The sequence below is a fragment of the Drosophila takahashii genome, chromosome X (genome assembly GCF_030179915.1).
Source record: "Drosophila takahashii strain IR98-3 E-12201 chromosome X, DtakHiC1v2, whole genome shotgun sequence".
NCBI lineage: Eukaryota > Metazoa > Arthropoda > Insecta > Diptera > Drosophilidae > Drosophila > Drosophila takahashii.
Genome location: NC_091683.1, coordinates 19,356,655 through 19,383,705, shown reverse-complemented (window position 1 = coordinate 19,383,705; position 27,051 = coordinate 19,356,655). Strand labels below are relative to the sequence as shown.

The 27,051-nt window shown below is 40.7% G+C and overlaps 4 protein-coding genes across 7 annotated transcripts; 2 read left to right on the top strand and 2 right to left on the bottom strand.

The window, feature by feature from the left end:
* The first annotated feature begins 421 nt into the window (after positions 1-421).
* LOC108057273 (uncharacterized) lies at positions 422-3,100 on the top strand. Its single transcript, XM_017141466.3, has 4 exons — positions 422-700; positions 758-902; positions 961-1,967; positions 2,701-3,100. The coding sequence occupies exons 1-4, from the start codon at positions 524-526 to the stop codon at positions 2,884-2,886; spliced, it is 1,515 nt and encodes a 504-aa protein (XP_016996955.2). The 5' UTR covers positions 422-523; the 3' UTR covers positions 2,887-3,100.
* Positions 3,032-4,660, bottom strand: Gip (hydroxypyruvate isomerase-like protein Gip). The gene has a single exon (XM_017141468.3). It carries the CDS (start codon positions 3,924-3,926, stop codon positions 3,126-3,128), a length of 801 nt encoding a protein of 266 aa, XP_016996957.2. The 5' UTR covers positions 3,927-4,660; the 3' UTR covers positions 3,032-3,125.
* A 140-nt stretch (positions 4,661-4,800) lies between these two features.
* On the bottom strand, positions 4,801-9,575 carry LOC108057246 (uncharacterized). 4 transcript variants are annotated; one of them, XM_070218304.1, is made up of 3 exons: positions 9,419-9,561; positions 7,451-7,574; positions 4,801-7,063 (listed from the first exon to the last, which is right to left on the bottom strand). In XM_070218304.1, the coding sequence occupies exon 3, from the start codon at positions 7,054-7,056 to the stop codon at positions 5,080-5,082; it is 1,977 nt and encodes a 658-aa protein (XP_070074405.1). In that variant the 5' UTR covers positions 7,057-7,063; positions 7,451-7,574; positions 9,419-9,561; the 3' UTR covers positions 4,801-5,079. The 4 variants fall into 4 exon arrangements, with proteins under 4 accessions (XP_070074405.1, XP_070074406.1, XP_016996909.2 ...); XM_070218305.1 differs by lacking the exon at positions 9,419-9,561 and adding an exon at positions 9,120-9,257; XM_017141420.3 differs by lacking the exon at positions 7,451-7,574 and having other exon boundaries at positions 9,419-9,575.
* Positions 9,576-12,877: 3,302 nt separating this feature from the next.
* LOC108060949 (uncharacterized) lies at positions 12,878-26,819 on the top strand. Its single transcript, XM_044392828.2, is given in 3 exon segments — positions 12,878-13,557; positions 22,776-22,961; positions 25,898-26,819. Coding segments are annotated over 3 exon segments (1,494 nt in total). The 5' UTR covers positions 12,878-12,920; the 3' UTR covers positions 26,569-26,819.
* Positions 26,820-27,051: the final 232 nt, after the last annotated feature.

Genomic DNA, 27,051 nt, shown 5'->3' with positions numbered 1-27,051 from the left:
TTTGAACTGATTAAAATTAAAAGAAAGATTACAAGAAATGGATGGCATTGTTTATTGCAATGTTTATTTTACCTGAAAAGAAACAATTTTTAAGATTAAGAATAATATAGCCCAACTGAAAGACTTTTATGGTTCATATTAAAACAAAAAGAAAAAAGGCTTTATTTGGCAAAAAATATTAAAAGCAATTGATCATCAAGATTCTAAGTGATCAACATATTTACATAATTATATTAGTGTATTAGTTATATTATTATTTTAGTGTCCACCAGTTGAATATCTAAAAATATCTGTATTGTGTACAGTAAATTAATTAATTAAATTAAATTAAAAACACCTTTTCCGCCGTTTCTTTAAAAACATCGATTGCCGCCAATAAACATCGATGTATCTAAAGAATTGTAAAACATCGTTGCAACGGTGTTTCATCGATATTTCTCCACCTGAAACAAAATACCGCCCGCTCCGCCCACAAACTATTTAAATGCAATTGTGAAATCAAATCACGATTCATTTGGAAGCCATGTCCACCTTTGGAGCTGACGTTGACCAGGTTTGGCCCGCGGTCACCGGGGATTCCCTGCCGCTGACCGATTTCGGACGCAAACTGCTGAAGAACTGCCGCCAGGTGAAGAAGCCCCTCGGCGGAGAGGAGGATTTAGTGAACTTGATGGCCAAATCCGAGGAGTTCCCACTGGAGGTAGTTAATTGGGTGAACTATATAAGTTAATTGATATTAATGATAACTATCCCTCAGTTCGGCGTGCAAAGTGTCCGGGTGAAGAGGCAATCTCCTCGGCGGCTGGCCAGGATTAACGAGCAGGTGGCCTCCGCCTATCCGGTGATCCACGAACGCACGTTGGGCCTCTATCTGCGGTATCTGGAGCACAAGTGCCAGTGGGGTGGGTAGTACTCCTGTCCCCCCTCTAATTCCTAATCCCTTGAATCCTCCCTTTACAGGCAACTCCCTGGAGAAGCCCATCTACAGGCCGCTCTCCCTCTGCGGCTTCGTGCAGCGCCTCCTGGAGAAGCGCTGCGCCAGCTTCTTTGCCCGCAACGACAAGTTCCTCCTGCTGGGCGGCGAAACTGGAGCCAGTGGCTTCGAATCCGTGGGCACCAGGGAGGAGAAGGCTCCTCTGCTGCTGGCCAATGTCCTGAGCTACGACGACATCAAGCTTTCGGCACTGCTCTCCGTGAGTTCCCACACGGAGTTCGTCAACGAGGGCGAGCGCACCAACTGCGGGCAAGTTGATCCGCACACCAAGACCCTCGAGCCAACGGGCGTTATTGTGGGCATGATTGGAGCCCGACTGTCGCGTCGCAATCTCATGGAGTTCCAGGACATAGTCATCGCTCGCCAGCAGAATACGCGGGAAAGGGGCTACGGGATGGCGGTGGATGAGCCTGCTGGAACGCGCGAAGAGGATTACCGGCGTCTGTGGCGCGGATTCTATGCCACAAGGGATCTCATCCATGGCGAGGCCGTCATCGACAACCGGCGCTTTGGGCCGTCGAGAAACAAGCAGGATGTATTCGACAACCTGGTGATGAAGCGGCGCTACGCCATCGGCTTCGATTTGCTGCTGCTGGAGGCGCAGGCGAGGGCGAAGCGCGAAAAGAAGCTGGCCTACATCCATGTGGTGGGCTTCGGATTGGGCGTTTGGAAGGCGGCCGCCCAGCAGGAGCGCATCTTCCTGGAGACCTTCGAGCAGCGCATGCGCACGCTGGGCGCGCGGCTGGATCATGTGGGTCTCGTCCACTTCTCCTGGTTCTCGATCAACGACTGCGGCGGCCTGCGCCACGGATCGCTGGTGGAGATCCCCGGCCATCCAAAGGACGGCATCAGGGTGCTCATTTCCAAGCGCAATCCGGCCCGCAAGTTGAGCGATCCCGAGCACGCCGGCATGCTGCTGGTGGTCTCCTACGCCTGGGACGGCAACGCGCTGCCGGGCAACGAGTTCTGGATGGTGAGAAGCTTAGAAATTTAAGTTCATACTATACATAATTATCATGACAATCCTAGGCCACAAAAATAAGATAGAAAATTGTTACATTTTTTAATATACTTAATTATTAATTATTTAACTATCATAGCAATCCTAAGCCACAAAAATAAGATAGAAAATTATTAAATTTTTTAAAATATTTAAATTTTAATAATTTAATTATCATAACAATGCTTGGCCACAAAAAAAAGATAGTAAATTGTTACATTTTTTAAGGGCATATTATACATAATTATCGTAACAATCCTAGGCCACAAAAAGAAGATAGAAAATGCTTATCAATTTTGCGGTTTTTTGGCTCTCATATAATTTACAAGTATTTGTTCAGAACTGTAGTACAATATTTTACCTAAAGCTATCTATATAATAAGGACAGGCATTATCAGTAATCTGATTATACACTTGTACTCGCGCTAATTGCAAATAGAAATAGAGTCAAGCATTTAAAGGCATTCCGAATGTAACCTTTGGGAAAAGTGTCTTGACATTTAAAACATAATCTTTGAAATATGAGTGACATTTATGATGCATTACTTCTAATATTTTTTTAATTTCACCACATTAAGTAATAGGTTATTTATTATGATTAAAATATCAGTATATTATAATATAATATACTATTAAAATATATTTATAATATATTAGTCAACTATTATCCCCATTAATAATTTTCTAAATTACCCTTTCCTTTTAGAAAATGCTCAAGTCCACCGGCGACTCCTCGACGGCCTGCTCCACATTGGTGGCCGAGCTGCACAATCCGCACATCAACACGGTCTTCTGCAGCGGGGACAACCTGCACATCGCCTCCCCGGAGCTCGGGGTGCTCCACATCGCGGAATATGCCAAGCGGGTTATTCGCAGCGAGAGTGACGGCTGAGGAGATACGGGAATCTATCTAATCTTATCTAATCGTCTATGCTACGGCTACTGTTTTATTCCACACTTGCTGTAGGTCAACTCCGTGACCTTTTGACAATTCCCTGGGAATTTAGAAGCCCTTCTTCAGAAGAAACTAGTAGGATATATTGGTTCAACCAGCTTTATATATGTTTTGTTAAGAGTGTAAATACATGTGTATAAATGCAACGTCATCTCAAGGATCCTTAGTGATCGCGATCACAGTGTGTAGCCCAGCTTGGTGACCCATCCCAAGCCCTCCACCGTCGTCGTCTTGGGCCTGTACTCGCAGCCCACCCAGTCCTCGTAGCCGAACTCCTGGAGCGCCTTGAAGACGTAGCCGTAGTCCAGCTCCCCGGGAACATCAGGCTCGTGGCGATGCGGCACCTGGGCGATCTGGAAGTGCCCAATCAGCGACTTGTACTCCTCGAGCGTCTTCGAAACGTTGCCGTGCAGGTGCTGCAGGTGGTAGAGATCGGCCAGCAGCCGGATGTTGTCCGCACCCACGGCGGCCAGCACTCCGGCGGCCTTGGCGTACGAGTTCATGAAGTAGCCGGGCACGGCGTACTTGTTAATTGGCTCAATCACGCCGATTAGCTGGTTCGCTTTCAGGCTTTCGGCGGCGATCTTCAGGTTGGAAGTGTAGGTCTTCGTGTAGTCCGCCTCCTGGGCAGGAGATCCCTTGAAGAGGCCGGCGGTGAGATGGATCTTGCCGCACTGCACCTGGCGGGCAAACTCAATGGTGGCGTCCAGTTGGCTGCGGAAGAGCTTCTCCGATCCTGGAACGCTGGTGGATCCAAAGCGCAGCTGGTCATCCGTTTTGTCGAAGGCCAGATTCACCAGGCTGACCACCACGCCCGTCTCCTTGACGGCGGCCACCACTGCCGCCGTCTCGCCCTCCGGATAGGGAATCTCCACCGCCCGGAAGCCGCTCTGGTGGGCCAGCCTGATCCGCTCCGCGATCGTCGCCGCTCGTTCGGTGAACAAAAAGTTCAGATTCGCTGCAAACTTGAGTGCCATTTCCCGGGTTTTTCCTCTAATCTCCACTAATCTCTGCCTGCGTTCACGCTTGGTAAACAACTGGGGAGCACGACTGCGATTACCCGTTTTTTATATTATATCTAGCGACTTTCGATACTGACAATGTCATATGGAAAGAGCTTTTTCGACCAAAGCTTGTGAAATATGCTTATAAGTGTGTACTTTAGGGTGGCCCCAAAAATATAATCTTGCATTACTCCAACCCTTAAATGTGGTAGATTTTAGTGTTCCAAAACTAAATAATTTAAGATTTAAGCATTGGAGAAATTATCTATAATTCCTTAAAAATTACTCATTCGACACGTATGACAGTAGAATTTAGTCGAAAAAAATCGTGTTTTTTACCTTGTCAAATTATAAATATCGTTGAAATAATTTAATTGTAACAGAATTTAATTTTAATTTAATTTATTTTTCGAAGCTTATAAGAATAAGTTAAAATATCACACCCACTATGCCTAACATAGAAATCAAAATCAAAAAAGCTTTTACCATACATTAGTTACTTAGGATTGTAACCATAAACTTATTTGTTAAATGCCCGTTAAAATTACCGTTAGCATAGAATATTAAAATGTTAGTAGCTTCAATAATTCATTATTGTTTAAACATCTTTTGGCAATTTGACATTTAAAAAAATGTCGAATGTAAATTTCTAAGTTAAGGTGTCAATTTACAGAGTTTGTGAGTAAAAAAAGGTGAAACAAGTTTTTTGATGAAATATGAAACCCAAAATATTTACCGTTTTAAACAAACTAATTGATCACCTTTGATTTAGAAAAAATTGCTTTTCCATTTTAAGTAAACTCACTTTTTTATGAGAAATGCGATAAAATAAAATTTCTAAAATATATCAGTTTTTCTCAAATATGGTTAAATTTATTTAATAAAAGCTACAAAGTCCTAATTTAGATCATACGAAATAAAACTAATCATATTACTACAGACTAATACAAATCCCTAATTTTGGCTAGTTATACCAAAAAAAAAAACAGATCACTATAGCCTAATATAAAGCCTAATTTACCTAGTACCAAGGAAAATAATTCCGATTGCTCTAAACTAATACTGTTAATTTCGTTATAAATCGGCGGGACCATCAGTCCAGCGATGGATCGTTGGATCTCGAGCATCAGGCATCATCGATGATCTTCTCGTGGGTGGCATCTCCTGCCTGGCGAATGGTGGCCAAGGCCACATCGACGTCCTTGCCGTCATCGGGCATTTTGATCAGGAGACGCAGATCATCGTGGAGACGCAGTTCGGCCAGAGCCTCCTCGTTGGTAACTTCGCGCTCTGCCAGGACATTGAGCAGATCATTGGATAGTTGAATCTCGTTGGGGAGTTCCTTCTCGATCTTCGCTTGACTGGGAGCTGGGATCTCTGGGATGGGAATAGGATCCAATGCAAGACCTAGATCCTGTGGTTTCTCCTCCTCCACGGTTTCCTTTTTGATCTCCGTAGTGCTGGATTTGCCATTGTACATGGGAGACCTATAGATCTCGACGAGATTCTCATCCGATTCGTTGATCGCATCCTTGTCCATCGCCTCTGGTGGTTTAACTCCCTTTAACTCCCTTATAGTTAGTTTATCCTTGCATTTCTTATCGGTCATGTCAGTATTGAAGTAATTCTGGTTAATTGCGGCTTTGATGTCCCTGGTGTTGAAGCTCTGGTTGGCAGCCATCTCTTCGCTCCTTATCGCCAGCCATTCCTTGAAGGTTATCCTCTTAGAATGGAGATCCTTGGATTTAAGGTTAACCTGGTCCAGGGTAACCTTATCAGGGGGTGTCCTGGTAGATATATGCACTTTGTTACCGCCGACTGGCACCGTCCATTTCTCCACGAGAGTAAGAGTCCTCCTGAGAACAGAAATCTTGGGCACAGGTTTCTCTTTCTCCTCGGTTGGTTCTACATTCAAGGAGGTCTTGGCAGGCTCAAGTTTATTCCTCCCAGTGGTTGCTAGCATATTTTTCCCCTTGAGATCTTTCTTATAAGGGGATTCTGTATCGATAGCTGGTCGCACTAGTTTCACTGCATCCCCGGTGGGGCCATCGAGCTCCAAGGGGGGAACCTTTCCGTCCTGGCTGATGATATAGCTCTTGTTGAGCTCCAGCTTGGTCCGGCCGGTTAGTACCTTCTTTTCCACAGGAGGAGTAGTCGGGTTGGTCGGGGTAGTCGTTTTAAGCAGAGTCTTGTAGAGGGATCCACGAACCGACTTCCGGCCACCTGTACTGATTTCCGGTTGACCTGCTTTATCCTCGGTTAGGTCACTGAGATCCAGAGGAGGCACCTCGACAGGAGGCAGTGGTGGTTCCACCTTATTCCTGCCTGTCGACGCTGGCTTCTTTCTGGCCGAGAAGGGCGGCTTGGTCACCTTCTTCGGCACCGGCTTGGCATCATCGGGTTTTCCAGCGATTTCCGGGGGAGGAGGCACTCCGTCCACAGCCAGGACATTGGGGCCCAGGAAGAAGAGCGGTGTGCCGGGCTCATGGATTCGCGGCAATGTCTTTCCCAGCCTTGGCGACATTCCTTCCTTTTCTTCTTCCTCACTTTTTTCCGGCTGCTTCTTCACCAGAGTTCCCTGGCGCCTGGCTTGCTTCATCGGAGTCCTTGGAGTCCTTGGAGTCCTGGAAGTCCTCGCCGTCCTGGGAGTAGTGACTGCAATATTACGGGCGCCCACTCCTATCGGCTGTTGGTTGCGAGCCGCCAAAGGATCGTAGCCCGAGCACACGTCCTTCTTATAGTTGGCATCAAAGAAGTGGCGAAACCACACGGCAAACTCCAGGTTATGGTTGAAGCGACCCTTGACCAGCTGGGCCACCGGCACATGTTTATCGACTTTGACATGATTGAAACACTTCTGCAGCTCCTTGAAATTGGCTACAAACTCGTACTCCTGATTCGATTCGAATTTCACTCGAGTTAGGTTGATAAATCCGGGAAAAATCATGTGCATTAAATTGCAGTACGCCGCTCCGGTGCAGAGATCCTCTATCTTCTCGATATGACACTGCAGCATCTCGTTAATCCATGCCAATATCTCGAGTCGTGACCATCGCTTCAGGGTGTTGTGGCCGACACAAATATTCTTGGCCCGTGCGAGCATGGTTGAGCTGGTTTAACGAGACCAGGAAATATTTAAATTAATAGTAAATGAAATAATTTAAAAAAAAAAACTAAATAAATAACTAAAAGTAATTTATTAAATAGGTACTTATAATATTTTCTTAAAATATGAGTAATAACAAATGAAGTTAAATATAATTTAAGAATTTATAAAATGGTTAAGCTGGTTTAAATAGACCAGGAAATATTTAATTGCAAATTTAACAAAATTTTAAAGTTAATTAATTAAAATTAAAATATTGATAATCATAAATGAAATAGTTTAATATAATTAAATAATTCATAATATTTGATTAACAATAGTATCAAAAATGTATTATTCCCGACTTTATTAATTCAATATTGATTTATTAGAGCTTGTATTCTTTACTAACCTAGCCAATATCAACGGAGAAATTCAGTAAGTTACATTTGCAAAGTCGTGCCGGGTTAAGTCCAATATTGAATTGAATTATCACGCTGAAAATTCCGTTTTGTCCGTTTGGTTGAGTTGAAAATCTATTGGATATTTATTTTTGAAAAATAACAAGTTTTAGAAAAGCTATACAAGGGACTGTGTTGTGAACTCTACGGGTGTTGGTGAAATAATGATATTTGGGCTGGCAGAGGTAACCCAAATAGTTCGAAAAATTAAAGTTTATTTCCAAGGCCTACGCGATTTGAAAAAATTTTATATTTTTTTAAGGCCTGCTGCGATTTTTGAAATTTTTATAGACTTATTCGGCAGATTTTTAGATACTCTGTTGATAAGAATAAGGGTAAATATTTTTAAAACAAAATACAACAGAAAATTTAAAAATAAAAAATCCAAAATAAACGTTATTTTCGAAGCGAACTTTAAAATTCAAATTTTTATGCTCAGAAAGCCACGAAAAGCGGCCTCTAAAACTAGCAGTCAATTTCAGCTGGCAATCCAATAGCCATTGGCTGCAAACAATTTAATATTCTTCCCAAAAAGCCGAACCAGGATTAGGGAAATTGAATTGGTTTGTCTAACCCCAGACTGATTCGGCCAACTGACCCCATGTGGGCCATTTAAATACAGGACTTTTTGGGGGAAAAAAAAAGGAAAATAAAAACGTACTTGTCATTGCCATTCTGTGTGTGCGACTGTTTTAGTCGGAATAATAGCACAAATAAATTGCACAAATATCTGCTCTAAATGCGGAAGAAGGAAGTGCAATTGTTTCGGGCATTTTCCCTTGGATCAAACCATTTTCGTTGCATTTCCATTTCTATTTCCATTTCCCAAATGCATTTTCCATACGGTTACGGCCCGTAAACAAAGGCAATTAAATTTGTAAAATTTCGCAACGAGTGAAAAGTGCTATGTGCTATGTGTTCTACCTGTGTCCCTGTTGATTAGCCAGATGCTGTTTTTGCAGTTGGCCTTTATATTTAAAATTGATTGCATTCAGCATAGAAATTGGATTGCCAGTCCACTCGAAATATCAGTTGCCGGTTGCTGGTGACTTTAGTTAATGAGAAAAGCAACAATTCAAATTGAAATTGCCTTTCTACGATGAGTTGGCCAAAGATTAGCAACATCTGCTTTCAAATTAATTTCAATTTATCAAATTCGGAATAGAACAGCTTGGCTACGAATCAAATGTCATTCATTCGATTTATCTAAAGCTAAAGCAAAAACTTTTTTTTTGCTTACACTTTAAAGAGATTGGATCTCGAGAGTCCAATGATTTAATCATTTCGGAATAAAAGAGCCTAGGTCACACATCAGTCACCGAATTGAATTGAATTTAGCTTGCCGCCTTTTCTTGTATCTCGTATTTATTTAGCCGGATTCGATCGGACATCGCGGCGGATGAAAATTCATCGAGTGGCACGTATTTTATGGCAATTTGCTTCGAATCGAATCGAATCAAACACGAAACACGAATATATTACGCGAGTCTTGGTCGGACAATTTCCATCCGTGTTTGTTGTTCTTGGCAACGAGTCGAGAAGTGTGAAAATCAGCCGAACACCACTAACTTGACCCACTTTGGCCCTTTGAACCACCACGCACACACACACCACACTTACCCGATAAAGAATCCTCTCGCTAAAAGTCTCAAGTTCTCTACTTTACCAAAAATGTTCGTAACACTAGAATTGTATTGAAAAATTGTAACGAAAAATGTCGTACAAATTTCTAGGAAAAAATATATGTTACTCGTTCTAATGTAGAAGATGAACTGAGGTTCTGCCTAGATGTGAACTCTCAGCTTTCTCGAAACAAATGAAGTTTTATTCCAAAGCCTACTTATTTTGAAAAAATATCTTAACTTTTTACCTACAATTTTTTTATGGGTTTACCGTACACACACACACACAACACTTACCCGTAAAAGAATCCTCGCGTTAAAAGTCTTCAGTTTTCTACTCTAACACTAAAATTGTATTAAAAAATGTCGTACAAATTTCTAGGAAAATTACGTGTTACTTTGTATGAAACTAAAATCGGAATGAGGCTCTGCCTAGATGTGAACTCCCAGCTGTCTAGAAACAAATGAAGTTTAATTCTGGAGCCTACTGATTTTGAAAATATTTCCCAAACTTTATTTTCAGTAGAAGCCAGCTTAAAATATCATAAAAAATTGTATGGAAAAAATGTTCATAAATTTCTAGGAAAAAGGCCTTTTTAAAGGTATTCAACATTTTTATTTTGTTCTTTTATTTAATAACATGGAACTTGTTGAGATATAGTTTTTGAAACTACTACTATTCCATTAAAAACTCAACCAAAATATTTTTATGATTAAGAAAATAAAATATTACTTCCAAAAAGGTGAAATTTATTATCATAACATTTTCTTTTAAGTTTTAACTATTTTTTCAACATTTATATAACTAAAAGTCAGGCAGCCATTATCCTTTAAAAAATCGTAATGTAGATACGATTATTTAAGAGCATTCTTAGGGATACATACAGAAAATGTAAGTTTGAACGCGAATTGCAAATTGAAATTAATTAAAGTTATCGGTGGGGGCCAGGGAAATCTTAAGAGGTTTGAACCCTTTAAAAAAACCGTTAACAAGTTTGTCCTAGACAAATGAACGGACTTTCAAAATATACCGTGGCATACTTTTAGACACCTTTTATCGCGGATTTCAAACCGGTAGCCTTCCTGTTTTTTCCTTTTTGTTTGCGGCACCCCCATATTTGTGTATGTTATATATTTACAAATTAAATTGGGTCAAAGTCATTTAAAATTCGTGAGCGGACAATCCGAATTAATTAAAGAACCTGGCCGTATTGTCGACGACCTGAACAAAGGCATTGACTTGTGTTTGTCTTTCGTCTTGCACAATAAATAACGAATTTCTTGTGAATTTCCAGCCAGCGAAGAGCGAGGAGAGCGTTTTTCCAATGCTTGAATTGGTGAATGGGGTGAATTTTCTCTTCGTGGGAAATTGAGGGAAAATGTGGGAAATTGTGGGAAATTTGCGGGGTATTTTTTGGGGAAATTGGGGCGGCTATAAAAGCGCGCTGCTTTCGGCGCGCACGTCACAAAGGCAGGCGGACTGCCGACGCGAAAGCAGCGAGCGGATAAAGGCGGATAAAAGGATAAAAAGGCGCGTATGAAAGTACGAACGGATAAAAGAACGAAACTAACGGTTAACGTAGAGTGTGATTATACCGCGAACGCCGGCGAACCTTTTTTTTTTAATGTCCCTTTTTATTTTGCTGTGTGTGTGTGTGTGAGTGTGCCATCCTTGTTTTGTCCAGATTCATAGAAACAAAAGTGACAAAGTATGCTTCACATTTGAATGGGCATCGCATCGACACATGAAGCGCCGAAGGACGCGCGCTTTCAGCATCCTCCGTCCAGATCCAGCCTGAATAGAACCCAGCCAGCGAACCCCCGGAAAGCCATCCATCTATCCAGTACCATCCCCATCCCTCAGCATCCCCATCTCCATCCAGTTCCATTCCCCGCTGGGATAGTTTTTGTTTGCGGTCCGTGCATTCCCCCCAGCCACACTGTGCGAAAAGTAGGGGGGCCTTCTCCATACATACTCGTATATGCACGTAGATAACTGCGAAACGGCAGCCCCATAAAAGCAACAGTGAAACGCTGATTTATTAACCGATTAGGACTTTCTAGATATTTATAGGTATTTATAGGTTTAGTTAGCACCCCGAAACGGCCATAAAAATAGAACTCAAATAACGACCCATTAAACTTTTACAAGATTCTTTATGTCTCGTATCGCCTTCGAAGGTCTTGAAGGCAAATTTACCATAACTTTGATGATAATCATGGTACTACAATTTAAACTAAAGATAATTCTTCCAATTTATTAATATTTATTAATCGAAAATTGTCTAAAAGTCCCTGAGGAATACAAAAAAATATATAAAGAAACAGGTATTTAAAATAAATTATATAAGTATTTAAAAAAATAGAAAATGAGTATGTTAGTCTAAAGAAAATTCTACAAAAAAAATAGCAAATTTTTGAGATCCTATTGAAAACATAGAAATTAATTTAAAATGTATACTTTTTTTCGTGTACTTGCAAAAGGCCTATAAAGACTCTTAAATGTTTTCATTGATTCTCCAGCAAAGAAAAGTAATAAAAGGCTATATTTGGACAAATTCAATGGTGCAAAAATATACAGGGCTTTAAATCATTCCAAATCAGTGAATTCCCAAGGTCGAAAGCGACATTTTGTGTCTTTAAAGTATAAGATTGTTCTCTCTGCATAAGGAATCGTGCTTGCTCATTTAATTGTGGTCTCTGGTGACCAGGGAAGTGGATGTGGATGTGGATGTAGATGTGGATGTGGCAGTAGAATGGTGCTTCCTTCGATTCAATTCGATTTGTCGTAATGAAGCTAGTCCACGAAGCCCCATGCAATAGTTAACATATTTTTATTGCCTGTTGTCGCCAAAGTGTCCCCCTTCTGCCATCCTCCTGCTCATTCGCATTCGCATCCGTTTGCCCATCTATATATACCCCTACCCCCGACGATATATATCCATCTATATACCCGCTCCCCTCGGCAGTTTCGGTTTCAAGTGCCATTGGAGCTGAAGCTCCTCCGGATTGCTCACTTGATGGCCGAGGGTTGGCCGATTCAATGTTTGCGCTCTTTGCGTGGCCAACAAGTGCGGGGATTGGTATTGAAAGTGGGGGATTGGGATTGGAATAGGGATTGGGATTGGGAGGTCAAGAGCTGGTCATTTGGGATTCGGGTTTAGGTTTTCCCCCGAATAACTTGCTTACATCATTTCGGGGAGCTTTAAAAGTCATGTTCTCCAACACGTTGCCCCGTTAACAAATCCCGACTAATCAACGATGACAGGAGCAGCTCGTAAATAAATATATGTGATGTGCAATATTTCGTTGGGATTTAAGGTTCGGAATTTACGGAGCATTAAATAGAGGAAAATTTAAGTATGTGTAGTTGGCATACTTGTACAAATCTGAAATATGTATTGAATGCTGAGATCCCTAAATCTTTCGTATAAATATTCAGGATAAAATTTAAATTAAATTATTTAATTGAGGTATTTTATGTGGTCTTGTTGTCCTTCGGTAAATCCCTGGCCCCTGATCGCAATCAATCGTGGTTGGTCAAACTTTCGCCATCCGAAACTTCCACTTTCCCCCACTTTCACCAGCACACACACACACACACCCGCACACTTTGTTTGGCAAAGTGATTCATTAAAGCAATTAGCAAAGTCCGGTGTCCGTTGTCCGTTGTCCTGTGACCGGAATCCGCGGCTAAGGACAAACATTTAGCAATACTTCTCTTGCATACAGATCCCGGCTGTTTAAGGATTCAAGGATTCAAGGATTTAAGGAGAGCAAGCGAAGGCGAAACCACCCAATGCTCATTGAAATTTACGATTATGCTGCGAAATTATTAAACAATATGACCGCACGAGGAGCCAGGGAAAAATCAGCCGGAAAAGGCGGAGAAGGAGCAGCAGGCGAGACCATTAATAACGAAACTACAGGGAATCTGAGGGGCCTGCTGAAGCGGACGATGGCCAAAGTGGCCCGGGCCAATCCCGCCCAGCACGTGAGCAACCTGCCCGTTTCCGCCCTGCTGCTCCAGGCTCTCGATGCGGCCGACGTGGCCCAGGCAAAGGCTCAGCAGCAGGCCCAAGGGCAGGACATCGATCCCACCAGTGGCCCAGGGGCGGCGGATGTGCTCTCGTTCCCATTACCATTACCATTCCCGAACACCAACAACGCCACTGGCGATCCGCTGGCGGGGAGTGGTGGAATGGGGTTGGGAATGGAAATGGGCATGGCGACCGGAACCGGAACGGACGTTTATCTGCCGGCGGGCAATCTCAGCGGTTTCATCGAGTCATCGACAACGGCGGTGATGAGCACGCTGCCGCTGCCGATCCCCACCAGCACCATGGCCACATTCCAGGCCCAGACGGTGGCCACCTTCATCGCCGCCACCGGCGGCACCAAGAATCGCCCAACGACCATTGTTGTCTACCCAACGGGTGAGTTTTTAAATTTTACAAAAATAATATTATCGATATTTTCGATATTTTGACAATATTGATTCGATAACATCGATATTTTGAAGGGAAAATCGATAAATAGTAAACGGTCGATATTTTTTCCAGCTCTATCTAAGCACCGTTTTCTCGTCCGCCTGTTAAATTTAAAGTACAATAAATACGCTTTCAAGTTTTAAACTCTACTTTAAATATAACCAAGGGACGAGAAAACAGCCCTTACATTTTTCAAGATGCCAAATATTAAAGAAACACATTTGTTTTTCTCTTGAGCTTAACTTTTGTCATAAATAATACAAAAAGAAATTTGAACAAAACTTTTTTCAATTACATTTACATTCTTAAACGATTTGCCAGAATTTATGACATTTTTCATTCTGAGTGAGAGAAAGAGCAAATTTTATTGTTCATCTACTTAAGAAAGTAATTACTATGCTAATTGCTATGCATTTTCATGAATTTTCGAGTAGGTATGTGAAATCAAAATAGCTTCCTGTTAAAGCGCAACTGGCGAATTAAATATTTATGATTTGCAACGGAAAATGCATGCCACACACAAAGGGGTTCCTAAATGTGGGTAATTCCTTAATCAGAAAGAGCAAAACCGATGAGAAAATTATAATAAATATATTTATGGGGAGTGCCACAGAAACTGCTGGGTTTTTGAAATCACTTTTAAATGTCAAATTAAGATAATCGTCTTTCTGTATGAATTTTATCACTTTTGGGTTTAAAATATATTGTTCCATTTATTTAATATCCGGGTTTTTTCTGTGACACTACCAAAATTTTATTTTTGAGTAATATTTGGTTTTAATTTAGCTAAATGGTATTTTCTTTAAAAGGTACTCAGAGCTATTTATCAATTTTTAAAGAGCGATATTTAAACACCGAGAGAGTTCTAAAGTTTTCATTTCAGTCGTAAATTCAACATTCAACTCAAACTAAGAACGTTTTAAAAAACAAATATTCTCAAATCAAGAACAATTTGCTAGCATTTTTTTCTTATTTTAAATATTTACTTTTTCTTAGATTTTCTTTAGATTAAATTAAAAAGAAACGCAGCTACTTGTCAGCTTCCCAGTCATGTTTAATCAGAAGAAAGAACTCTGGCTGGATTTGTCGCTGTTTTGGGGCCATAAACATCGTCCAAATTAAAAGACTCTTAACGGCCTTAAGTTAATTAGGGACATTTGCCAGATCGGATAAGGCCGGAGTTCCCGCCACTGTGGTAATCAAATCAGTGCAGTCAGTCACCCATCGAGGTCGCGTGCCAGACTTGGATCCATGGCCAAACTGGATGGAGTCTCCTGCTCCTCCAACACATCCCCTTACCAATTAGTCGGCGTTAATTTGCATGAGCTGACAACCGAGTCCTCATTATCCGCATTGACTCCTCCAAATGCTCCGGCAGCCACGTCAACTTATTTTTTATAGTTTCGGTGGCACGGCAAAGTTTGCTTGGCTTTCGGCCTGGCTTAGGCCAATCCGAAAGTTGCCCCAAGAGTTTCCCCATTCCCATTTCCCTCCTCCATTTCCCTTCTCCATTCAGCAATTAGACAAGTCTAAGTCGCAGTAATTGCAAAGAGTCGCACTCGAATTTAGCTGTTGATTGTTCGAGGCAAGTGTCGCCATCAGTTGAACGCTGGGTGGGATGCGGATGGGTATGGTGGAAAACTGGGTGGGGAAAAAGGTCGGAAAAATTGCTGTTGGGAAGGTCCTGGGCCTCTGCAGCTGGCACCAATGTCGTAGCGCCCCGAGCCATTCACAAATTAGAGTCTTAAAAAAGGCTGCACAGAAAACAAATTATATTAAATCGAAAAGGTGTCCCCGAGAAAATCCCTCGGTGTGCGAGAAGAATAACAAAAGTTTTTAATCTCTTTCCGATTGAATTTCCTTAGTCCTTTTTGAACAAACATTTGGTTAGTTTAAATCCGTTTACTTGAAAGTTGAATGAGATTTCTATATCAAATCTAAATGCAGTTAAAAAGTTACACAAATATAATGGTTTTTATGAACAAGTTTTTATCTTGGTTTAATTCTGTTTACTTAAAGTTGAATGAGATTTATAAATAACATCTATATGCAGCGTAAAAAGTTGAAAAAATATAATTGGTTTTTTATTTTGAAGAAAGTTTGATTACTGAACTGATGATTGTAATTCGATACCACAAAAAATATGCATGTACAGTAAAGGCTTTTCGAGTTGGCTTAAAACTTCTCTACCGTTTTTTGCTTTAAAAGGAAATATGATATATATTATTAAAGGAAATATATATATATAGTATTGCGGACTGAAACTGAATTAAATATATTTAGCAAACTGCCAATATTTTCTCAAGCCCTTGTTTTTAAAATAACTTTTAAATGTCAAAATAGGTGCCTAAAGGTATGCAACAATATATGTTTAGTTCAAAGGTAATATGAACGCATACAGGAAGTCGACTATCCTTTATTCACTGCATACTTTCAGACACATTTTATGACATTTATTTCGGTGGCACCCCCCAATGAGTATGTCCTAGGGCTTTTCCACCTTCCCAAATTGGTTTGGGAGCTTTTTAAATAATAAATCGAATTAAGTGGATTTCCCTTTAAAGTGAATTTAACTTTTTTCGCGTGTGTGCCGGGCTGGCGTCTTTATTAAGCGAACTGCCTGCTTCATCACACTCCCGGGGCTTCTGCGCCAGTGAAATTTGTCGACAACATTGTCGACTTTCCTGCTCGCCTTATCATCAGACTCAGGCTCAGACTCCGTAGGCCCATAACCATCTCATTTCTCCAATCCCCACTACAATCACTCGTATATCTGGAGCATTATCGACGTCACAAAAACCGGGGAGGCGTTTTTTTTGTGGAGGGGGAGGCACGTCAATGTCAGCGCCCTCAATGGCCTGTGGGCGTGGCTCTCGAGCTGCCGCCACCTTGTCAGTTCGACACAAGATACAACTTTTCGTCCACGCTGACAGCGAAATAAAAAATACAAAAAAAAAGAAAGAAAACAAAAAGAATGGCAGATGGAAGAAAAATATAAAAAAAAAACTTGGCCATTACAATTTTCGCCAACAAAAAGTGCGTAAATTCATCCGATAAAATGGTGTAACAGCAATGCGATGTCCTTCAGCTCCATTGATAAGTTAACAATGCATTCTACTTAGCGAAACACTCGAATGCCTGTTCGCTTTTCGAGGGGAGTTCGAGCTCTCGTTTTTCACCCAGTTGCGATTGGGGATGTTTTTCGGCGAACAATACTTGAATATTCGCTTTTTGTCGCACGGTTTAAGCTTACTTTAATAGTTATTGCCTCAATGTGGAACTTGTACAAAAGCCAAATCGATTTAACAAAAAAAGAGTCCAGATATGTTGATAAGAAATTAATGGGGTTTTGAAATCACTTAGGGAAAGTACTTCTAAGGTGTCTAAAAGTATGCAACAGTATATTTCCGTTTAGGAAGTGCCAGAACAAACTTTTTCACTGCATACTTTTAGACACATTTGTAAGTGATTTTAAAACCCTTGGTATTTCCGTGAGACCCCCCATATTTTATTTAATCGATTTGTAATGTGGCTTTAATTAAAATTCTTTTTGTTCCGCTTTAAGAAAAACTTGGGTAATATTTGGTATGCCTGAGCTCCATACTCATTTCCTTATTTTATTTTATTTTTCCCTAATTTATTACTTCTTTTGTTCAGCTTCACTTTTGCTTTACGACCGCAACCTTTTTTATTTATAATATAAATTGAATCCCTCTCTGATGAGTTAATCAAGTTAATGTGTGTTCACCAGTTTCCGAGGGGTTTGAGGCGACCTTTTTTTGTCCTTTATTGAACCGAGGAAATACGATGTAAGACCGAGCTTGGGATTTAACAATTTGGTTAACAATTTAATTGGATTGTATTTTGAGTTTAAAAAACATTATGGTTATGTAAAAACCACATTTTACTGGTCACCTTGAGTGCGTTAGTGTTTGCCCAGAGTCCTGTCAACAACAGGATAAAAGTGACTTTGATTTGGGAGGAATTCGGTGAGCTGAGGCTCCGAAACAAAGTGAAACTTTCGGGGCTCTATTAAATGCAAACTATCCTCTGTGAGAATGCCTGCGGACTCCAAAGTTGGCCCTCTCACGTCTTTCCACATCCACATTCACATCCACTTCCCACTTAACTCGCCTCGAGTTGAACCGCAATCAAGCTCGAGTTGACTTTGATGGGAATATATTCGAACTGGAGAAATCACTTTGTGCTACTATATGTACTGAAGTATCTGCCTGTGCCGTTAAGTCAATACACTCGGAAAACAAATGGCCTATAGTTGTGGTGAGATTAAATAGGAAATAACAGGTGGATTCTTATTATTATTAAAATGTTATTAAATCATTATAATACTTTTTTAACCAAAATAGATACTATACTGAGGTACAGGGTCTGGAAAACATCGATAGTGGACTCCATCTATAGTATTGACTATCGATATTATCGATACTATCGGGCATTCGAGAAAATATGCTACAAATTACGAATAGTAAAGAAAATTAATAAAAATTTAAATAAAACAAGAAAGGAAGCTAGCTTCGGCCAGCCGAAGCTTATATACCCTTGCAGATCATTCCTATTAATTAACAAATCGCAAAAATGTTCAATTTTCTAATATTTCTCATTAATTTTCCGATCGTTCCTATGGCAGCTATATGATATAGTCGTCCGATTTTGATCAAATTAAAATTGAAATTCGGAAATATTTAAAAAGAATCATATCCTAGAGTAGAAGATAATACAATAAAAACCAAAGAAGCTAGAATTTATTTCCTATTACTTTTCCATTAATTTTCCGATCGTTCCTATGGCAGCTATATGATATAGTCGTCCGATTTTGATTAAATTAAAATTGAAATTCGGAAATATTTAAAAAGAGTCATATCCTAGAGTAGAAGATAATACAATAAAAACCAAAGAAACTAGAATTTATTTCCTATTACTTTTCCATTAGTTTTCCGATCGTTCCTATGGCAGCTATATGGTATAATAGTCCGATTTTTTATAAAATAATTCGAAATTCAGAAATATTTAAAAAATAACATCCCCAAAAGTAGAAGGTAATATTTCAAAAAACACCGAAGCTAGAATTTTTTAAAGTTTTTTTTTCCGATCCTTCCTATGGGAGGTATAAGATATAGTTGTCCGATCCGGTCGGCTCCGACATATATACTACCTGCAATAGAAAGAAGACTTTTGCGAAAGTTTCGTCCCGATAGCTCAAAAACTGAGAGACTAGTTTGCGTAGAAACAGACAGACGGACAGACGGACAGACGGACGGACAGACGGACAGACGGACATGGCTAGATCGACTCGTCTTGTGATGCTGATCAAGAATATATATACTTTATGGGGTCGGAAACGTCTCCTTCACTGCGTTGCAAACTTCTGACTGAAATCATAATACCCTCTGCAAGGGTATAAAAAGTTCATTGTTGAGAGTTAACGTTAAAAAACCATCCTGTTTTAAAAAATTTGTTAAATTGGGTTTCCTATAATATCATCGATAGTATCGATAGCGCTATCGATCGATTTACCAACCCAACTACAAAGTTAATTAAAATTGAAGTCTATTTTAAATTGGACTATCTTGGAAATAGAGTTCCCGATTTTTCCGTATGTACATATTATATGTAAATATTCTGGGCACATTCGAATATTGCCTCTCTGCCATTCGATGGGCTTTGTTTATGCTGCCGATTCTACCGATGCGATGCTGAATTTCCTCCTGATGCCTCTCCTTTCCTTTGTAGCGCATTCCTCCGTCGACGTCAAATATGCAAACATTTAATTTCCATTCAAAGGGCGCGTCTGTCTGAGGCATTATTTTTATTGTATTTATTGAAAATTTCTGGCATCAAACGATTCCTGATGACTCAGCTCCTGCTCCTTCGCGAATTCAAGTTTCCATCTTGGCAGCAAACTAAAGTGAACTAAGGCCGAAGGACTAAGGACTAAGGACTCGACTCCCGCTCTCCACTCCGCGCCATCAATTTGTGTAAATTTGAACTGTCACTTTGAAGGCGTTAATTGGATTCAGTGGCGCAGGTCCTGCGTTCTTTTCCGTTCTCCAAGGAGCGAGGAGCGAGCAGCCACTCCACTTCCACTCGTGACTCGTCTGGGTGACAGGGTACAAGTTAAGTAAGCCCAGCTGAGGCGCTGATAACGCCGCAGCAAACACTTTCGACTGCGCCCCTGATCGAACTCGGATTTAATCGAATAATGTCAGGCCAACATCAAGTGCTCCATTTACCCCTGGGAACGGGGGATGGGTATCCAAGTCGTGGTTATCCAAGTTTATCCAAGAGCCCTGCCCTAAGTCGATAAAGTAGCGGTCCCGGGGGCAAAACACACACTCCACATCCCATTTTTATCCATTAGATACTCTTGACTGAGCAATTGAGGTTATGTTATGTAGAAGAAACGCTTATTTTTTAAATCCAAAAATAATTAAGCTTAAATTTGCAGTTTAAACGGCAAAGTTCTAAGCTCGCCTAACTTTTTTTTACTATTTCTGATACTGATATACTGATATCTCATTTTATCCATTAGATACTCTTGCCTAATCACTTGAGGTTATGTACAAAAAATACATATTTTTTAATCCAAAAATAATTAAGCTAAAATCTGCAGTTTAAACTGGAAAGTTCTAAGCTTTCCCAACTCTTCTTTTTACTCTAAACTTTGTTGTTTAAGTATAAAATCAACACCCAATATGCACAGTTAGTTTGGAAACTTGATGCTTTTCAATCCCCTCACACAAAAGAAATGCGTTTTCCAAAACTTTTCAGAGCATTCCCATTTCGGCTCTTTCTATTCGATTTGGTTTCCTTTATGCTACTTTTTCGACAAACAAAATTTGGGCCATGGCTTTTGTGACTTAGATTAGAGCATCCGTTGGCAAGGACGCTTGGTTTTCGGTGGAGGATGGTGGATGGAGGATGGTGGATGGGGGAAGGTGGATGGTGGAGATGGATGTGACTTATGAGTGGCTGAGGATGGTAAATGAGGTCGGCGGGCCAAAGGATTGGGCTTGCTGTCGTGAGTAGAATGGTGGGAGTGGTGGTTCCCCAGGTGGATCAGGTCGGTTTGGTAGATCATGTTGTTTTGGGTTAAATTATTCTTTGCAAGCTCCGGCTTAACCCTTTATATACCCTAGCTAAGCTGGAAATCTGTTCAATTTGCAATGCTACTCAAGGTGTAGCAAATTGCAGCTTAGTTAGTTAAAATTAAATAATTAATTTAATAAAATGTATGAATTTAACATTTTATTTTCTTTATGTGTTACATATATGTTAATGTATAATATTATAATATATTTTATTTTTAAATCTCCACATACCTACTAAAATTTAAGACCCTAAAATGTATGTTTTTCTTCAAGAGCATCCTTGTTTCTTGAAGAAAATGTGTAGCATATTAAGAACATTTTAGGAGTAGAACATGTTGAAAAATGTTTTGTGTCCCCATGTTTGTATGTGGATAAATGTTTTTGTTTTTGCTAATTACACCTAATGGAATAAGGGTCGCCGAGGAAGGCACGGGCCTAAGGGGTAGATGCAGATTTGGCCCGACTTAGTTTACGACTGAGAGGCGAAATTAAACAGGCAAACGAATCGTTAACGGAGGAAAATGCAAATGGCTTAAAAGGAATGCGCCCCCAAAAGTCGTTTGGCATACAACCCCCCTCTCCGCATGCCCTTTATCCCTCTAGAATATAATTTCCAGTCCCCATCCTCAACCCAACCTCCCAGATAAATGTTGCCTACTTTCCCAACGAATTTGAGGCCATGCAAATGAACCGGAGATGAGATGAGCTCCGGAATTATGAGTTTGCGTTGGCCATAAAACCACCCATTCCGCACTTGGTTATTGTGATAAAATAAACATATAAATAAATAATCTTGGCTCGGATGATGGTACAGCGATGGCCATGATGGCGATGGCGATGGCATTTCTGCGGCTGACCGCAACCACAACAATTAGGCAAATATGTTCCCAAACCAAAATTCCGATTTTGGGCGTTGACAGACCAGAGAAGAGAGGCCAGAAACCAGAGAGTCGGGCGATTAACATTCGTGCATCATTTGGCAAGGACGCTTTTTGTGGGGTCATAATGGGGGCGAAATGAGGTTGGGCAAGGTCACAGAGCGGCCGAAAAATCCAAAGGGGTTGGGCTTGGGTTAGCCTGGGTTGAACAAAAAAGTGGCCCAGGCTTGAGGTGGGGTCACGAATGAGTACGGTTCTGCGATGTTGAGTGCGATTAAGTGGACTATGAAGGAGGAGGAAACGAGGAAGGGCAGTTTCAACGTCAAGGAAATGCTCAATAAATTTTGGGTCAAAATATTTGCCTAAAGATGGGCAAGGTAAGATAGAGTCAGGTACGCTGATACAAGCAAAAAGGGAGGCTCAGATCGCAAATGGTCGTGTTCTACACGGTGTCTTAAATTTAGATAAAGATAGCCCATTTTAAACATGAAAATAATATTTTTGAAATCCTTTGTCTCTAGCAAAAGAATTTTATTTAAATTGTTTGACATAAAGATATACGATTACCCAGAAAACCAAGAAATTAAAAAGACTAATTTCCATTGTTTCGGTCAAAAAACGAATTATTTTTTTGTGGAAAATTGGAATCTGGGTATTTGGTAAAAATATTAATTTTTTCTGTTTGTTTTTTGCTTTGACATGGCCAAAAATGGTCCTACACCAAAGATACATACTGTTTTGAACAGATAACAAAATATTAAATAAATCCATAACACTTTCCATGTGATTTTGGAAAAAAAAAATTTTCGCCAACTTTCAATTTTTTTTGTAAGGGGGTACATCATGATTTTTTACGAAAAAATTGAAAAAAATTAAATGTCCAGGTTTAAATGCCAATCGATTGGAAATTTAATAACGAGTTCAGAAAGGTATGACAATCGATATTTGGATCAATATAACCATTGTTTCGGTCAAAAACGAATTATTTTTTTCGGAAAAATTAGGATATGTGTTATTGGTAAAAATTTCCATTTTTTCTTTTTGCTTTTTTTACACAAAAAACAAACCAACTAAAAAATCTTTACATTTGATTTGATAACTCAAAATTTTAATGATTAATCGAAATATTGATTAGTCGTTATATAATCCCATTCTGTTTGTTCATCTCTCGTTGCAGTTTCACCCGAATCGATCGTCATCCCGATCGTGTCGTGCATCTTCGGCTTCCCCATCCTGGCGCTCCTCGTCATCTGCTGCCTGCGGAGGAGGGCCAAGTTGGCCCGGGAGCGGGACAGGAGGCGGAACTACGACATGCAGGACCATGCCGTCAGCCTGGTCAGATTTAGTCCAATACATAGGCTTAGTGAGTTTGAATGTTGTCGTGTAATGTGTGTTCGAAGAACGTTTCTTTGCTCTTTTTCTGCTCCCTCTCTCAATGGTTTTGCAGCCAGTCGCAGATCGAATGAGTTCGATAGATGCATCCTGCAACCAGCATCGAGCATCCAGCATCCTGCATCCTGCATTCTGCATCCCACATTCCCATCTGCATCAGATTCAGATTCACAAATCATCACCCACATTCTCACTATACATATTTTTTTGATGCACCCCTATTTTTCGACTGATATACTCACTTTTTCCTCTTAATCTGTGCCATGTCGTAGTCATTAATACACCTGTCGGCCATTGTCGACCATTGTCCTGCCAGCATAAAAGGAAATTAAAATTCACAAAGGGATAACAAAGAGCCCCATAACACACACACTTCCCCAGCACAGCACACACCATCAATATCATAATCATTGTTTTTTAAGAGCCCGCATGCCCGAAATCTACCTTGTGCGACCAACTGAATGGCCAATGTCAGTGGGCAATGGCCAGTGCAGAATCAATATCAAATTCCTCTTCAACGAGGACCCAAACTCAGATGCATTAGCCAGGCACTGAAAGAAATCGGTTATAGTAGGGGCATTTTCAAAATATACAGAAAATAAGATACAATATTTTCATTGCAAATATTAAAAAAAACGAAATCGAAAAGTTAAATGGAATTGGGTATTCAAAAAGTATGCAGCAACAAATTTGTTGTGAAATAAACCTTCCACCGCTATAACCGAAAAAAAATAGGTTTAGCCTTAGACAGTTTATTTATTTATTTATTTATACTCTGATTCTGAGACAATTACAAATGGCCTCCAACCAATAAAAAAAAAAAAACAAAATATAAAAACTTTATTTTATATTTTATAATAAAATTATATTTATATTGCAAATATTAAACGAAATCAAATGTTACTAAACATTCAACATTATCTTTTCTGTTTTAATTATATCATAGATCCCCTCAAATAGGGAAATTTGGTATTCAAAAAGTATGCTTCAACAATTTTTTTGTGAAATAAAGCTCCCCTCCCCCTTACAACATATGATATATGTAGATATTCCAACCCACAATATTGCAGTCCTTATCGGGACAACAAAAAGATTCAATTTATTCAAAAATTCTGGAAGGAAGCCGTGCGCTTCCCCTAAAAGCAAACTACGCGAAACGTGAGTTGGGTTGAGTTGAGTGAAAGGAGTACAACTTGACTGGGAGAAAGTAAGGCACCCACACATGGCCACTTCTGGGTATATCTGTGTGTGTTTGTGAGTTACACAGTTGCTTTACAAGTGTCAAGCGCAAAGAGAAAGCGAGAAAGAGAGAGAAAGACAGAGTGAGCAGGACAAAGTAGCCTGGCTGCATTCGCATTTGCATAGCATACCTTTGGGCGCTCGCAGTCCTATTTGCATATCACAAAATCAAATGGGGAAAGGCGAGGAAAAGCGGGGGGCAGTAAAACAAAAACAAGAAAAGGGCCAGCTAGCCAGCTTATTTAGAATAGCGACACACCATGACCCCCTCTGCGACCCCCCACCCCCCTCCGCCCTTGGAGCTGCCACGCCCACTAAACCACGCTGTCGTGCGAGAATTTCAGTGCTTTATGCACGCACGAACACGCAGAAACATTTTTTATAACTGTAAATTTCATATTCAGAACGCGGGGCGTCGAGTGAATGTGAATCCGGCACTTCAGGTCGGATAGAGAAGAAGCACTCTGAGAAAAAAGGAGCAACCCCCTTTAGTCATCAAAAATTCAGTAAAATAAATGCAGTCACATTTTTCTAATACCCCTTTATAGGGTGCATTCCTTGCCTTCTACCCCTTGTGAAGTATGTTAAAGTGAAGGGGGGTTTGTGGGTTTCAGAACAAATATTTTCTAGCTAACTTTTTTAATACCAGTGGTGGGGTTTTTTTCGAAGCACCCCCGTGATAAATTTGTAATACCCTCTTGGATATAAAAATAATATATTTACGATTTCGGAGACACATTTATTCGCTGTGCAGCTCAGCTTTACAACGACGATGATGATGATGATGATCAAGGTGGTGCTGTTGACGAGGTCGACACAACCGCAGGTCGACAAAAAAAATCTGAAAAAAAAAACAGAAGCGACAACCGCAAACTACACTTGTTTTTTGGCTCTGTCGCTTCTTGGCCCCAAAAACAACACACATATACATATATATTTTGCGAACCCCAAACCCAAAAACCAGAAACCCCAAATGGGGACATGCGTTTTTTGGCATACATTTTCGCAAAACGATTACGCATCACCGCAGAAGCCTTTGTTTTTCATTTTGTTTTTCGTACCCACCAATTTCCCTCTTTTCTCTTGTTTGCACACACACAACTTTTTTGCGAGTCCCTTTATATTTGCTCTACATTTTCCAAGGCTGAAATCAAATTGAGTTAATCATTGAAAAGGCAAAGTTCATTTGCTTACTCACCGCGAAATTAAAGTTTTTAAATCATTTAAGTGCAAGTATTTTTGGGATTCTGATTTATAAGCATGAAGTACAAGTAGTTTTCACCATTTTCTTGTATTCTTCAACTTTTTAAACACACAGCTCTATGGAATGTTATTACTGAAATTGTTAAAAATTCAACAGAGTATTTCGACTTTTACGGGAAATATTTTTCATTATACTTTTTAGGGGGGAGAAAGAAATGCTTTTGCTAGTTTGACAATGATTTATTCTTGAAGCTCTCGCCATCTGGTGCGTTGCAAGTAAATCACTTTTCAACCCACCCCCCAAAAATGCTCATTTTCAGTGCGTGACACCTGCACATCCGTTACATTTTTAATGTGTCCCCCTCGATTTCAGTCACATCCCCCTTCACTCACTGCCATCTTGTCACCGCCTACGCGGCTCGAAGGACCAAAACCTTATACTAAAATACGCAATCCAATCCACAGATTACCGATCGTCGCGAGCTATCAGTCTACGTCCTGAACGAAGCCTAAGCCAGGGCTTCACCTCCCTGGAGCTGGACACTGTGCTGGAGGAGCGATGCAGCGACGTGGAGCAGACGCAGACGGAGATATTTAACCCGGAGTCGCCGATGGAGACCACCTCCTACAAGATGTCCATCTCCTCGAGCTAACAGTTAGCCAAGCAGCAACTGGAGCAGCCGGAGATAGCCAAAATCGAGGAGTGCCAGGAGTCGGTGCCGGTTCCGGTGGTGGCCAAGACCTCCTCCTCCTCCTCGCAGCTGGCTGTGCCGCCGGCGCAGCTGCGAAAGACGGCCAGTGTGCGAGACGATCCGGCCGGGCTGGCCAAGCGGCGTAGTCGCCTCCAGGAGATTAGGGCCGCCAGCAGTGGAGGCGAGGCGGCTGCTGCTGGAGGTGCTGCCTTCGCCAAGCGCGAATCCAAGCGGGATCGCCGGCGAAGAGGAGGAGGAGGAGGAGAAGAGGGCGGAGCACCAAGTGGCAGCACCGGGGACTCCCAGTCGGCGGCCATAAGGAAGTCACACTCCCTGGATTTGGACGCCGCCGAGAGCTACTCGCTGGCCAGCATCCAGGCGCCGCTCTGGGTGACTCTCACCAATGCCCGTACCATCGACGAGCTGGCCCAGCAGAAGATGTGAGCTGCAACTCCAATTCCAGCTGCATCCGCTACTCCAACAGAAGCGTTCACTTAGCAAAACCTCCGACAGAGTCTACATCCCGCCCAAATAGAAGAGAAACCTGTAAATGTTTAGATGGAATTTCGAATTAGCCACATTACTAACACAAACGAGCTATTTGCATCATTAACTAAAGCTTAACAAATTCAATAAAGTTAAAGACCAAACAGAAATAGGAAAAAACGAAACTAAAATAAAGTGTAAAAATTTAAATCAGACAAATTATTGGGTTTTTATTTGGATAGGGGGTTTTGTAATCAAATCAAGAGTTCCTACGTTTCAATTCCACTTTTATTTGTAGTACATTTCAAAAATATTTTATCTAAATAATTAAAAAAGAAAGTGCACAGGAATTGAACTCATCACTTTATTTACGATGGTATGACAGTCTTCCCATCAGCCGAAAACCAAAAATGTCTTATCAGCATGCCTGCTGTTTCTTTC